At 46.4% G+C, this 15,826-nt stretch overlaps 1 protein-coding gene across 1 annotated transcript; it reads left to right on the plus strand.

Moving 5' to 3' along the window:
• Positions 1 to 6,084: 6,084 nt before the first annotated feature.
• On the plus strand, positions 6,085 to 9,602 carry CDK5R1 (cyclin dependent kinase 5 regulatory subunit 1). Its single transcript, XM_035137183.2, has 2 exons — positions 6,085 to 6,345; positions 7,359 to 9,602. Exon 2 carries the CDS (start codon positions 7,470 to 7,472, stop codon positions 8,388 to 8,390), a length of 921 nt encoding a protein of 306 aa, XP_034993074.2. The 5' UTR covers positions 6,085 to 6,345; positions 7,359 to 7,469; the 3' UTR covers positions 8,391 to 9,602.
• The last annotated feature ends 6,224 nt before the right edge of the window (positions 9,603 to 15,826 follow it).

The raw sequence follows: 15,826 nt of genomic DNA on the forward strand, positions 1-15,826 counted from the left end.
CATCCGCTTTCATTGTACTAACCTAAAATGTTAGCATGCAGTTGAATCTCTCTGTCAAAACAGTGACAGACTGGAGATCTCCAGTTAGCTGCCAGAACAAAATAGGACCAAACCAGTTTTAAAAAAACTTTCAATTATTTAATTTCCCTGCTTTTTAAAGTATCCATTTTATTTAAAAGGAAAAGAGAACAGAGAGGAGCACTCTGAACATGCTCAAAGACACTATGTTTATGCTGATTTTAAAAAGCACCTCGGAAAAGAAAGGCACATATTTTGAATCGCTTTGCTTTGAAGGTCGTGGGGGGAAAACCTGCGCAAGATAATGATCACAGCCTGAGATGCCAGGCTCTTTGGGAGATAATCTAATTTTGGTCAATAGGCGACCTGTTGAAATTAATGGACTGAAGTCCATTTTTTTTCAGTGGGCCAGCACTAAGTCAGTTAGACAGTGCCCTTTGAAAATAAAAGCTCCCTGCCCTCTGTGTTTCACATTCAGTACATATTGGGAAATTTTATTCTGTCATCAGACAATATTTGGAAGGAGGGTCTGCCTGGAACTCTCTGCTCTCCGACTGTTTTAATCTTTGGAGGCGCAATACTGCCCTTTGCCAGTAGGTGACGCCACCTGCAGCTTTAACAACCAAACAGATTTTCTGCGGCATAAGCTGCCCTCTTTTGCAATACAGTGGTACCTCGGTTTATGAACACAATTGGTTCCAGAAGTCTGTTCATAAACTGAAGCGTTCATAAACTGAAGCGAACTTTCCCATTGAAAGTAATGGAAAGTGGATTAATCCGTTCCAGATGGGTCCGCGGCGTTCGTAAACCGAAAATTCATAAACCGAGGTGTTCATAAACCGAGGTTCCACTGTATGTGTATTTTACCCTAAAAGGCTAATAATAAGCTCTCCAAAACAAACACACTCATATGCACAAGTGCCTTTTCTTCCTATCTGTAAATATTCAATAAACCATCTCCATTCTTTTATAAAAAAATCTTTGTTATCTTGGTTTCTTATTCTTCCGGTAAGTTTCGCCATTTCTGCAAGTTTTTGTATCCATTCTTCCTTTGCTGGGACTTCTGCTTCTTTCCATTCTGGGGCGAGTAGCATTCTTGCCGCTGTACGTAAATAAATGTCTGTACAATTTTAGGTCGTTCTGTCCCTATAAATCCCCAAAAGAAAAGCTTCTGGTTTTGTTTTGTTTTTAAATAAAAGTTATTTTGAACATCTTTTTCAATCCATTATATATCATTCCCCAATAAGCTTTAACCTTACTGCATAACCACATATGATAAAAGGAACCTTCTTTCTCTTTACATTTCCAACACTTATTTGATTTAGATTCATACATTTTTGCCAGTTTACTCGGTGTTGGATACCAACGACATAGCATTTTAATATCCCCTGCCCTCTGTTTCTTGCTCCCCTCAATCCATCCTCTCTCCCTCCCTCTTCCTCTCTCTCTCTCAAAAATAAAAATAAAAAGCTCTGAAAGCAACTGTCAGCTGCTGGTGTGACCTCTGGGTTTGGGCTGGGTCGTGACTCGCAACTGGGATTCCTCAGTTTACTCTTCTGTAATGCCTCACACTTTGCAAAGTGCCCATTTCTGCATCCAACACAGAACAAGATTATTATTGTGCATTTGGTTTGATTAATTTAAACCCCGTCTTTTCTCCCTCATCCAGTTGACGAAAATAGCAAAATATTCATTACTGAAAGAGGCGACAACGGAAGCCAGCAGCAGAAGCACTTTTGAAGCAACTCCATCGAAAATATCATGAAAGCCACTGTTATTTTCTGTATTCTTTTCAGAGTGCAAAACCAGAGAGGGATTGTGTAGAATTATGGGAACAGTCTCTAAAGGCCGGAGGCCTTCTTAGGCAGGAATGTCTTAATCCTGCAGATTAAGGGAGGGAGTCTCTGCTCACGTCCACATTCACCCCGCTTCTGCAGCTATGGCTTCCACCAAAGAATCATGGGAACTGTAGTTTGCACGGACGTCACTGAGCTACAATTCCAAGCGCCCTGAGCAAACAACAGTTCCCCGGGTTCCCTAAGACTTTTAAAGTGGCACGTGATTGCTTTGTCTTCATGTATGCAACAAAGGCCGCTCGAATATTGCTAGCCCAACACTTGGAAAGGGAAAAAAGTCCCCACTAAGGAAGATTGGCAATGGAATATGCGAAAATGGCTAAACTAACTGGGAAACTTAGGGGGGGGGGACTAAAATTGTCCAGTAGCACCTTAGAGATCAACGAAGTGCTTTCATGTGCATGCACACTTCTTCAGATACACTAAAACAGAAGTCACCAGACCTTTATATATAGTGGGAGGGTGGTAGGAGATGGGTGATTGACTCAATGGGTATCTTGACAACTGTTAATGACTGCAATTAGTCCTACAGGAAAAAGCAAGGGACAGTATGCAGATAACCAAAAATAGCTTTAGCATATGTAACGAAACAAGAATCCAGTATCTCTATTCAGGCCAGGTCTCTCCAATAGTTTTCAGTTTAGTAATAAGTTGCAATTCAGCAACTTCTCTTTCAAGTCTATTTCTGAAATTCTTTTGCAATAAGACAGCTGCTTTGAGATCCTGTATTGAATGTCCTGGGACAGGCATAGGCAAACTTGGCCCTCCATATGTTTTGGGACGACAACTTCCATCGTCCCTGACCACTGGTCCTGTTAGCTAGGGACCATGGGAGTTGTAGTCCCAAAACATCTGGAGGGCTGAGTCTGCCTATGCCTGTCCTGGGAGATTGAAGTGTTCTCCTATTGGCTCCTCTGTCCTGTGATTCCTGATGTCAGATTTATGTCCATTTAGCCTTTGGCATATGGGACGCGGGTGGCACTGTGGGTTAAACCACAGAGTCTAGGGCTTGCTGATCAGGTCGGCGGTTCGAATCCCCGCAACAGGCTGAGCTCCTGTTGCTTGGTCCCTGCTCCTGCCAACCTAGCAGTTCGAAAGCACGAAATGCAAGTAGATCAATAGGTACCGCTCCAGTGGGAAGGTAAACGGCATTTCTGTGCGCTGCTCTGGTTCGCCAGAAGTGGTTTAGTCACATACCTGCCAAGTCCTAGATGGAAAAATCCGGGTTCAGCAGCCCGCGACACCGGAAGTTGCGTAGACGCAACTTCCGGTGGCGCTTTGCCCTTCTATGGGCACCAGAAAATGGCGGCGCCAGTGCCGGAAGTCGCTTCTACACATGACCGGAAATGCGTAAAAGCGACTTCTGGCACCGGCGCCGCCATTCTCTGGTGCCCATAGAAGGGCAAAGCGGCACCAGAAAAATGGCTGCCGGCAGAAGCGGATTTAAGGGAGAATAACGGGATAATAACTGATACGCGAGACCGCCGGGAAACGGTAGGAAAAAAGGGGGTTTCCCGGCGAAAACGGGATACTTGGCAGCTATGCTTAGTCATGCTGACCATATGACCTGGAAGCTGTATGCCAGCTCCCTCGGGCAATAGAGCAAGATGAGCGCCGCAACCCCAGAGTCGGTCACAACTAGACCTAATGGTCAGGGGTCCCTTTACCTTTTTACTTTGGCATAGGGTTTGGCCTCTAAGGTGCTACTGGACAATTTTTTACTTTTTTTATTTATTTCAACTGCGTCAGACCAACATGGCTACCTACCTGAATCTGGGAAACTAAGAAATCAAGACGATAACAAATGTAAAAAAAAAAAAGAATGGGAAATGTTTATTGCATATTTACAAAAGCATTGTAAGGAAGTGAATACATTAGCAGGATTTTAAAAACACTTGCAATGTTATGGATCATGTTTAAATGCGGAGGTAATTAGAGATAAAGTCTTTATTGACATGCATGCATGAAAATAATACAAAGGAACCAGGAGAGAGAGAGGAGGGAAGTAATCCCATAATGTGGATTTAATATGAAATATGTATACAGTTGTGTTAAATGTTCCTTTTTATGTTTTTTATTTTTCTTTAATGTAATGATTTTGTTTGTGGTGAAAATTAATAAAATATTTAAAAAAGAAAAAGGGGAAAAAAGAGAGTGCTTTGAATGGATGGTGTGGAGGTGATTGACATGGGTGTGGCGAAAGGTGAGGCTAACCAGAGGCATTTTTCTATCTGAGGCCAATGATGATGATGATGATGATAATAATAATAATAATAATAATAATAATAATAATAATAATATTTATACCCCGCCCATCTGGCTGGGTTTCCCCAGCCACTCTGGGCGGCTCCCAACAGAATATAAAAAATACAATAAAACATCAAACATTAAAAACTTCCCTAAACGGGACTGCCTTCAGATGTCTCCTAAAAGTCAGATAGTTGTTTATTTCCTTGCCATCTGGTGGGAGGGCGTTCCACAGGGCGGGCGCCACTACCAAGAAGGCCCTCTGCCTGGTTCCCTGTAACCTCGCTTCTCGCAGGGAGGGAGCTGCCAGAAGGCCCTCGGAGCTGGACCTCTGTGTCCGGGCTGAACAATGGGGGTGGAGATGCTCCTTCAGGTATACTGGGCCGAGGCCATTTAGGACTTTAAAGATCAGCACCAACACTTTGAATTGTGCTCGGAAACGTACTGGGAGCCAGTCTTTCAGGACTGGTGTTTTGTGGTCCTGGGGGCTGCTCCCAGTCACCAGTCTAACTGCCGCATTCTGGATTAAGTGCAATTTCCGAGTCACCGTCAAAGGTAGCCCCATGAAGAGCGCATTGCAGTAGTCCAAGCGGGAGATAACTAGAGCATGCACCACTCTGGGAGACAAAATAGGACCACCTCCACATTCGGAATCGAGAGTGGGGGGTAGCTCCACCCTCCAAGCTTTACCCTGCTTTCTGCCTCTTGGCCCTGCTCTGAAACTCCTGCCAAGCACTGCCGTTACTTATATTTACTAATTTATTTGATTTTTTCAACTTAAACCTTTAGAGAGATATATCAAATAAAACAGGATTCCAAGGAATCTCCTGGACTTCCATCCCTTTGTGGGTTCCATTATCAATCAGTTTCTCCAGCATCTTTTATGATAATCCAAACCCTTTAGCTCTTCCATCATGTCCAGAATTCAACCTTAAACTACAAGTGATATTCCAATCCTACTAACGATTTTAACTGTTTGCAGTGGTCTTTTTCGCCATTCCTTATTAAAATTTTGGTCTTCCTGATTTCTGACTCTTCTGGTCATTTTAGCCATTTCGGCATAGTCCATCAATTTCATCTGCCATTTTTCTCTGGTAGGTATCTTCTTTCCATCTCTGTGCAGCCGTGGTAGCATACATAATTTTTTTCTGCTCCTTTGGGATTTTGGCACCTAGAATTCCTTAAAGGAAGGCTTCAGGCTTTTTAATAAAGGTTATTTTAAATATTTTTTTTCCAACTCATTATATATGATTTCCCAAAATCCTTTTACCACCTTCCAATTCCTCCACATACGATAAGAGGTGCCTTCTTTTTCCTTACATTTCCACCATACATTTGAGCATGTTTTATACATTTTTGCTAATTTAAAAAAGATAGAGGTAGCGGACCCCTGACAGTTAAGTCCAGTCGCAAAAGACTCTGGGGCTGCGGCGCTCTTCTCGCTTAATAATAATAATAATAATAAACAAACAACTTTATTCGCATTAGCCAAAGGCCACAGCAACAATAAAACGATAGATGTATACAGAAAAACTGAAAAACTTTAATTTGAAAAAGCAATTATTTTTTTAAGAAAAAGAGAGAGAGAGAGAGAAAGGAAACAATGACAAGCCATGAAACCCCTCGTCCGCGGCTAAGCTCATGCGTCTTCTTCCCTCTGCACGCGCTCAGAGGCGCTCTCGACAGAGGCTCCGGTGCCTTCCCGCTGGCGACCGGCGGGGGGCGTCCCGCTTGGCAGGCGGCGCTGCGGCTGCGGCGGGAGAGGCGGGGAGGCGCGGCCGGGGCGGAGGCGGAGCCGGGCGGCGAGCGGCGTCTCGGACGGAGTCAAGCAGGACGCGCGGAGCCAGCCGGGCGCGCAGCAGCCGAAAGCAGGAGCCGAGAAGCGCCAGGCGGTCCGGACGCCTCGCGCCGCCGCCGCCGCCCTTGCGGGCAGGGAGGGAGGGAGGGAAGGGTGGTGGGTGGGTGGTGGGAAGGGGGTGCCCCCACCTAGGGGTGCCTGCCATCGCGCCATCCGCGCGCGCCCCCCCTCTCCGTGCCAGCCGAAGCTCTCCATGTCCCCGCACGACTGATCCGGCGCACCTCGGAGCTGGGAGAGGGGGAGGCTGGACGAAAACACCCCCCCCCCGTAGCGCCACCTTCCGCCGCCGTCCCCCCCCGGAACGAAGCCGTCCCTGCAGGACCTTGGACAGAAGACGCGCCGTCGGCCGAGGGAGCGCGCACTGCGGTGGGTACCACGGGGAAGGCCATCGCGAGCTTCCCTTCTTCCCCCCTCCCTTTGAAGGGGATGCAGCAAAAAACGTGGGGGGGGGGGGCGGAGGTAGCGAGTCCCGTGTGTGTGTGTGTGTGTGTGTGTGTGTACGCCAGGATGGGTCGGAGGAAAACATTGGCAGGAGGAAAGATGGGGAGGCAGGATGAATGGTTTGTTGTTGTTGTTTTAAATTGCATTTGTATACCACCGTTCCTCTGAAGATGTCAGGCTGGGTCACGACAGCAAAAGATAAAATGAGAATAAACCACACACACACACACACACACACACACACACACACACACACACACACGCATCTGCTCAACGGCGTTTCCAGCTCAGCAGCTGGCGGATGGCTGCTTTGCAAAGGGGCAGAATTCACGACGCAGCAAGTTGCGCGTCTGTAATTATATGAAATGCATGACTGATGCCCGTATAATGTGCTCAGGCAGAGCTTCCCCATGAGTGGGCAAAGTCTGTTGCTTTGGAGAGGCATGTGCACCTCTGACATCATGCTGCTGGCCAAACGGGCTCTGCTCTGGCCCACGGGAGGTGCTTCTGCCGTGATCCCTTGAACACACGAGCGAGGGGCTTTTGTTTTTTGTTTTGCTGCAATGGGATAATATGGCTACCTCTAGGGAAACGCACACGTTTGAGCACATGGCTGCGTGTTCAGAGCTTGCACAAGGGGGTCTTCCACAGGCTTTGTGTCTGCTGGAGTAGGGCCATGTCGGTAAAAAAAAGCGGGGAGACCTAGCAGGCAATATGTACCTGAGGTGGCCTTAAAGATTTGGGAGGGGAGGGAAGAAAAAGAGAGGGTAGCAGTGGAAGCCAGAAAATAATGCCAGAAAAGGATGGATGGGGCAGGAGAGGGAGGGGGTGAGATGGGGCTTCTGCGCCCTCAGGGAGAGGGGGGGGAGAGATTCTGTGTGCTTGGGAGAAAAAAGGACCTCCGCTTTTGCTTATCTGAACCATTTTGCCTTTGGCAGGTCTGAACTGAAGCTGTAAGACTGCGGCACAGGGGTGCTTGAAACAGAGACCGCTGCCCATACCCAGCCAGCTGTTCCATTCGCCTCCCTCCCTCCTCTGCTGCTTGCGCCATGGGTACCGTCTTGTCCCTTTCCCCCAGTTACCGGAAGGCGACCCTCTTTGATGATGGCTCGTCCACGGTGGGACAGTACACGGCCGTGCAGAACAGCAAGAACGCCAAGGACAAGAGTCTCAAGCGCCACTCCATCATCTCGGTGCTGCCCTGGAAGCGCATCGTGGCCGTGTCGGCCAAGAAGAAGAACTCCAAGAAGGTGCAGCCCAACAGCAGCTACCAGAACAACGTCACGCACCTCAACAACGAGAACCTGAAGAAGTCCCTCTCGTGTGCCAACCTCTCCACTTTTGCCCAGACCCAGGGCGCCCAGCCGCCGGCGCCCAACAACCAGATTTCCACCTCCAAGAGCAACCTCTCCTCCGTCAAGAAGACCCCCCACCCCAACAACACCAACTCGACTGGCACCCCCAAGAGGGTCATTGTCCAAGCTTCGACCAGCGAGCTGCTTCGGTGCCTGGGCGAGTTCCTCTGCCGGCGATGCTACCGGCTGAAGCACCTATCGCCCACTGACCCGGTCCTCTGGCTTCGGAGTGTCGACCGGTCGCTGCTCCTACAAGGCTGGCAAGACCAAGGCTTCATCACCCCGGCCAACGTGGTGTTCCTGTACATGCTTTGCCGGGACGTCATCTCTTCCGAAGTGGCCACGGACCATGAACTCCAAGCTGTCTTGCTCACCTGCCTCTATCTCTCCTATTCCTACATGGGCAACGAGATCTCCTACCCTCTCAAGCCCTTCCTGGTGGAGAGCTGCAAGGAGGCCTTCTGGGATCGCTGCCTGTCCATTATTAACCTCATGAGCCCCAAAATGTTGCAGATCAACGCCGACCCGCACTATTTCACTCAGGTCTTTGCCGACCTGAAGAACGAGAGCAGCCAGGAAGAGAAGAACAGGCTGCTCATTGGCCTGGACCGGTGAGCTTCCGGGCTCCCTTGCCGCTGGGATGAGGGGGGAACATTTTTTCCTTCTTTTTATGTTGTTTTTGTTTTCGAAACAAACCGGGACACAAAAGGTGGGCATGGGCAAGCCTGAGAGAGGACACTTGAGCCTCCGTTCTTCTCCACCGCGATTGGCTTGGCTTTTTGGGATCCAAAACACAGACACATTTCGGAAAGGAGAAGCGGTGACGTCAGGGCTTGCCTGCCTGGTTTTCTGTGGCTTCCTCTCGCCCTTAATGTCAACAAGGAGGGGGCGAGCAGGTGGGGCCTAGAGCCAAGTGCAACGCTGGCAAGACCGCAGCGTCCCTTCGGCGCTTGGCTTTTGCCTTGGAGATCCTCAGCCGGGGAGGGGAGATCCACCTTGCACTTCTTAATTCCTCGCCGTGGATTGCGGAGGTGGCTAAATAGCATTTACTGTCCTCGAGACGATAAGCGGGAGGCAACCCAGTGCATTTTGCAGAGCCTGGCGTTCTGGAAAAGGGATCAAAGGACGGGATCCGCCTCCTCTTTTTCTTTCCACCATCTTGCGCACTCGCCTGATCGAAATGACACCAAATCAGTATTGGCCTCTGGAAAGGGGACCCTTATTGCATGAAAGCACGTGGCTACACTCCAGCAGAAGTGGGGAAGCAAAAGACAGGCATATCGCAGGCCCTTTGGGGTGTGTCTCCCCTCTCGCCGCCTTTCCCTGGGGGAGGCAGCCCCTTTGGTTTACATCCGTGCCAAAGGGCAAAGGTGAGATTTTGGGGGTCATTTCCTGTGACAGTACCCAAGGAAAAAGGAAAGCCGATGTAGCCAATATGGAATGGGTGGCCGAGATTAAAGATGGCCTCAGGAAATGGGCACTCAACTCACCTAGTATTAATTTTGCTGGCAAGTTATTTAGGTGGACGTTTGATACATTTTGAGTTTTGTTTTTTATTGCACAGTATTTAAACTGGCTGCTTCAGATCAGAGTGACTATGATTCTGTTTGAGGCCTTCTGAGCAGCTGGAATAATGGTCCCTTTTCAAGATAAACCTTTTCAGGAAAATGTAAGGCTGGTGCCAGTCGATTTGTTGTCCAGATGATTTGGTGCTGAACCCCGATATACAGCTGATATTCTTTGTTACAGATTCCTCCCACCCCATCCTGAAATGGAAAATCCCTTGTCATTTATTTAGCCAGCCAACCATCTTAATATTTTATGAGGGGGGAGGGGTGGGGGGGAGGGAGGGAGGGAACGTACCAAGCGGGGAAAGAATGATGACTATGTAATAAAGAGATCCGCAGCAAACACTACAATTTCAGGAACAGATTGCGACTAAAGCAGCTTGGGAATATAAAACTGAAGCATATACAGAATAGACACACATTTAGTATATTATGGGATTTATATTGCTTTTTTAGTCTCTCTAAAAAGCATGCCAGCTCCTAATGTTTTTTTTCCCAGTATCACCCCCCCCCCTATTTCTGGCACTGAAACAGTTGATGTAGTCCTCTAAAAAAAATTTATTCCGGTGCTTAGGAATTTAATTTATTTTGCTTAGCCCTCCGGTTCTCAAAAAGGAAGAGGTTGAAAAAAAAATATTCTGATCGGCAAGCTTCAGGGATGGTAAATGTATATAGAGAATAGCAGGGGATGTGGGTGGGGAGGGGGTGCAATAACACCGGAATATACACTGAATTTTGCTCAGTTAATGACATGCCGTATTAAATGCCAATAGTCCCGGGTCTAGGATTCCGCTGAAGATGTGAACTTCCTTTACAATGGACGTCATCTTCTCTGTATTTATGTTCCCGTGGGACAACAGAGGGGACAAAGAAGCTCAAACACTCTCGGGTGTTGGGGTAGCTATTGGACAAAAGGCCAAGTTGAAAGCGTTTGGGGCTCCATCTCTGATCCTGGTGTTATGGATGCTGGCATTCTGGCAGAAGGGGGAGCTTGTCTTGTACTTAACGGTTGTCGAATAGGGTAGCTTGCAATTAACTTCAAAGCAGCAGAGCACTATTTAAATAATAATAAAAATGTAAGAGGAACAGGGGGAAAAAAGCTGTGAAATTTCAAAAGGAAAAAAGGTCTGAGCTGAGAGAGGCTTTGAGGTAGACAGGAGCTGAGATTTTGTGAATATGAAACGGCTGCTGGGTTTGCTAAGCAGGTCCTGCCATCGCCTCCTCCGAAAGCTAGGCCGAAATCTGAGCCATTCAAAAGCGAGACACTTGACTGTTAAGAGCGTATGTTTTGGGTCCATAGCGAGGAAGGAGAGCCTTAGAGTCGCGAGGGAGGGGGGCTTTGGGTCCTTCGCAGTGAATGGGGAATCGGGGGGGGGGGGGGTGTATAGATCTTCATTGCATGACCATTCTTGCTGCTCTAAAATGGATGGCACATAATTCATTTCAGTCCCCCATCGTCAACTATGGCGTTCCTTGCTCAGCTTCTTCGCTGGCTCCTGGAACACCTTGAAGACTAAATTCTAGCCTGTCTCTGGATAAGTAATTCTCCTAACCCCCCCCCCCAAAAAACCCCAAACCTTTATTCTTCCTCCTCTGTACACTGTCCTTCTTTTCTTTTCAATATAAAAGGGAAATTATAGCTTTTAATCAACATGGTTCTGGAAGGTTGCGGCTGCAGTCCTATGCATGCTTACGTGGGAGAAAGCCCCATTGAAGACAGTGAGGCTTACTCCAGAGTAAGCAAACCACGGGTTGCATTGCAGGGGTTTCTAACAGCCGTATGTATATCCCTTGGTGCGAAAACCTGTCTTGTTCTTTTTGGAGTCCTGGATCCAGTGTATTTATTGGGATTTTTGTAACAGCAAACAAAAGATCAACTGATATACTTGAGTACATAATAAGAGCAATGAATGGGGTTTTAACATGCTGCTATACGAAACAAGTAACTTTTTAGAACAAAATCTATGCTAATAAATACGAAGGGGGGGGGGAGAGGTCTGTCTTTCCTTTGTTCTTTCATCATTGCTTTCCATTGCATCTTTTGACAAAAGGCAAAACCTTGGAACAACTGATTGTAAAAACAAAGAAGCAAGATAAATCGCCATGCAAAGATTTCAAGCACACACAATTTCAAGCACATCACACACCCCCTCCTCCCCTCCACTGTCACAACAAGCCCTACCCGTAGGTCCTTCAAATCGATATATTTTCATCTCGAGACTTCTAGACCTTTTCAAATCTCAACTGTACACAGTTCTTAAGAGTTCGGCTGTGTTCTAAACCGTTGTTACTTCTTTTTTTTCAAAAGGAAAAAAAAAACTGAAAGAAAAAAAAACGTGCCATTTTTTTCACTTGAAATTCTCCATACCTGTACATTTTATGTGTGGGGTGGGAGGGGGGGGAGAAGAGGAAAAGAAAAACAAACAAACAGAAAACCTGCTAAATTCTACATGTATGTGTATGTTGAGGTTTTGGGGTTTTTTGTTTTTTTAGTGTGCAATCTCTTCTGTAGACATTTGTTGACCAAAATTGGTATTATTATTATGATTATTGCTTATTATTACTTAAATTAATTTATAAATTGTCCTTTTTGTATGTATGTGTATTATAGTGAGTTTGTAAGTATGTGAGGTTTATAAATATGACAAGACTGTCACAGAGCTGTGTGTGCCTGTAACTTAACGCCCTCCCCTTATTTTTATTTATTTTTGTACTGTGCTGATTAAAAATAAAATGCACTGACCATCCATTACATGATGGTATTCAGAGCTTTATTTTATATATCTATTTCTTTTTTTAAAAAAAAACATATGCTGTTGTGTGATGGCAGGAGGCGATGATAGACAATGAAGACAATTGTAAATAACAGAGCCATCGGAATTTAATTGGATTTGCCTTGTAGGGAGGCGGTTTAACGCAAGAGGATCTTAAATCAAGGTTAAGTATAGTATGGTTCACAGGTTCTCTCCTGGTTGCCACGGAGGCAATATCCTGCAGAAAATGAGTAGGCAGAACTGGACAACAACATCGTGACAGATGGTTGCTAGGATTTTTACAAAAGATGCTGGTTTAGGTAGACCTTGATCCGATTCACCAATAGCACACACTTAGAATCACTTAAGACTACAAACCTGTGTATCCCCTTACCTGGGAGTAAGCCCCATTAAATCTAGCGGGACTTGTTTCTGTAAGCAGATCGGCACTGTAAAACACAGAGTTGTTCTCCCAACTCCCATTATCCCCAGCCAAGCATTTTCAGGGGGTTGATGGGAGCTGTAGTCCACCTGGAAGACTTCACTATGAAGAAATCTCAAATATGCCCTTGTGTGCTTTTCACATTCAGAACACCCATCGGTGTTGACCCTCGGGAATCCAGTTTTTAAAAAGCAAAAAATAAAAATAAAAGTAGACAATGTACGGCTGAAATCACCCCTCCATATTGTAGTTTTGAGGGGCAACGTTGTCTTGGAGGGATGGGGAGACAGGAGAGGAAAACAGATTGGCCCAGGGAGGGCAATTCCTTCTTTGGAGCCAGTCTCTCACTGGGAAGAGAAAGGAAACCAAGCTTTGTGAATGGCATTCCTGGTATCACATGGTGCATGAGTCACAAGGAGATTCAGAAGAGGAAGTCAGTCTTGTTCGTTTGCTAGAGTCCAGCTAATGAGATTTTTTTAAAAAAGGTTCAGAACTACACAATAATGCAGAGTCCTTAAGCACATTTCGCCTCCGAGGGCGCTTTCCTTCTTCATGAGCTCACAAGCACTAGCTAATCCATTTTCGACATCCTTCACAGGCTCCCTTTCTGGACTGGGGTTATTCTTCCTTAAGGTGACAATGAAAGCTAGGTTTTTTAAAAAGCAATCAAGAAACGAAGTACGTTAACATTGAGGCTGCTGCTGGCTTTCCCTCTGTGTTTGAGGGAAGCCTTTTATCTGAAAGAGAGACGTTTGCATCATGTTCGCCCTTTTACAATAAAGGTCTTGAGAAACGTGGGGCGTGTTCCAACCAAAACAACTTGCCGTGATTTCAGCAAGAGTTGTAAGCTTTAAAAGCCCCATTGAGTTTGCAGCCTGAATATCTTCCATTGAGATCAACTGGATTTAAAATTGCTCACATTTTGCTGGATCCTGTCCATTATCTCCTAACCCTTGGGCTTTTTTAAACAACAACAATGAACATTTATGGGTTTATAAAAAAATACAAATACAAGAACCATTAAAGACTTTGCAGCATCTTAGCAGCAACAAATGGTGTTTGTTCTATTCATTGTCAGGCTTTGGGGAAGCGGCTTCCTTTGGCCGTGGATAAGCAGAACAAAGCAAAAATAGTCTCTTACCATTTAAAGATATTTTAATGATCACAGCGAAATAACAAAGAGTCCATTCTCGGAGTAAGAGTGCTCCCAATTAAGGTTTACACCCACTTCCCCTCCGAGTCACCCGTCACTTCCTCGTCTTGCAACCTGATCTCGCAACCATTTTGCTTTCTATGCTGCCACCTTATCTGCTGTCATGACCTTGGGGCTGGGCGGATGTCGGCTTTCCAGCGAGAGAGTATCTGTTGACTCTCTCTCATAAAGGTCTTCCTCTCCTAGCTGTTCACCACCCAGTTCTTCCCAACTTTTGTCTTCTGAACTGTGCCCCTCTGGAAACCACTGCTCCAAATCTATACTGTCCTCCTGCTCATGGGAAGATTCAGGATCCTGAATTGGGAGCAGGGGGAGGGGGAGGGGCCTGGCGTTCCTCATCTGTGCAGCCCTCTGCGGCATGGTCGCTGACATCCATTGACTTTAGACATAAGCCTTACACATTCAATGCATTCCTTACCATAGTCTCTCCACCGAGAAGATTGAGCAGTTGGCCTAACAAGGACTTGATTTGGTGGTAATTAACACAGTTAAAAGGGTTTGCATTTCTTTATGTTATGCCTTTAATATGGCATAACTGTGTCTGGCAAGATGCTCAGACATTGTTGTATCCCAGATATTATTTTCCCACATCTTCAGGGGCATTTCAGTCCGGTTTCCCTTGTTTACTCTACTGAGTGTTCATTATTGCACCCATCGGCAATCCCTGTCTCAAACCAACCGGCGAAGAAGGAAATGCCAATTCATCTATATCAGGGACCTCCAACTCGCAAGAGACTGCGATCAGACCAAAGTTGTTGAGCTTTTTTTAGGGGGAGGGAAGCTCCGTTTTTTAGAGAGGGAAGTGAAGAATTTTAGTAAAGGAGAAAGATCACTAAGGAAACAATCTGACTCACAGCGAAAACTCCATCTTCCGCTCCAACGAGCATGCACAAATGGAGGGCAGGATGAAGGGGTGGGGCCAGATGCTCTTAATGGTAAAGGTGCCCCTGACCGTTATGTCCAGTCGCAAACAACTCTGGGGTTGCGGCGCTCATCTCGCTCTACAGGCCGAGGGAGCCAGCATTTGACTGCAGACAGCTTCCAGGTCATGTGGCCAGCATGACTAAGCCGCTTCTGGTGAACCAGAGCAGCGCACAGAAACGCTGTTTACCTTCCCGCTGGAGCGGTACCTATTTATCTACTTGCACTTTGACGTGCTTTTGAACTGCTAGGTGGGCAGGAGCAGTGACCGAGCAACGGGAGCTCACCCCGTCGCGGGGATTCGAACCGCCGACCTTCTGATCAGCAAGCCCCGGATGCTCTTATGCCACCGCTAACAAAAAGGAGCCCGCGGTCAACAGCAATCAAACAGAACCTCCCAGGGATCGACTACTCGATCCCGATCAACCAGTTGGACACCCCTGATCTATATGGGATAACTGGAGGCCACACCCAGCGTAGTTAGCAAGAAAGAGAAGCAAAGCTGCAAAGGTCCATGGGACCTTACTATGTACCGTATTTTTTTTGTGTAATAACACACTCCTGTGTAGAAGACGCCCCCCCATTTTTGGGGACTCAAAAATAAGAAAATGGGGGAGGGATTGCCTACAGTAGGTTGCCCCGTAGAGACTTCTACGACAGCCAATGGCTTTTCAGACATTTGGGAAGAGGGCTTTCAAAGCTTGTCTACCAAACTCCCTGCTTGAATGCACCCGTGCCCTTTCAAGAGAGCTATTAATTAGATCGGAACAAAAATTGTACAATGTTTAATACCGCATTTTAGTCTTTGTTTCTATGAACCGCTCAGAGAATGTGGAATAGTATATTAATATACTGTGGAACCTCGGTTGTCAAATGTAATCCGTTCTGGAAGACCGTTCAACTTCTGAAACATTCAACAACCGAGTTGCAAAGAGTTGTCAGCAATTTCCACTGAGAAAATTGAAAAACACGCCGCAGAAGCCGTTCGGCACCCGAGGCGCGCTCGAAAACGGAAGCAATTACTTCTGGGTTTTCAGAGTTTGGGTTCTGAAACGTTGGGCTTCTGAGACGCTCAAAACCCGAGGCTCCACTGTATTATTAATTCAGTAATAAATATTGTAAATGTTGATTTTTTTTATTATTATTATCCTAGC

This window comes from Zootoca vivipara, chromosome 13 (assembly GCF_963506605.1).
Source record: "Zootoca vivipara chromosome 13, rZooViv1.1, whole genome shotgun sequence".
Classification (NCBI taxonomy): domain Eukaryota; kingdom Metazoa; phylum Chordata; class Lepidosauria; order Squamata; family Lacertidae; genus Zootoca; species Zootoca vivipara.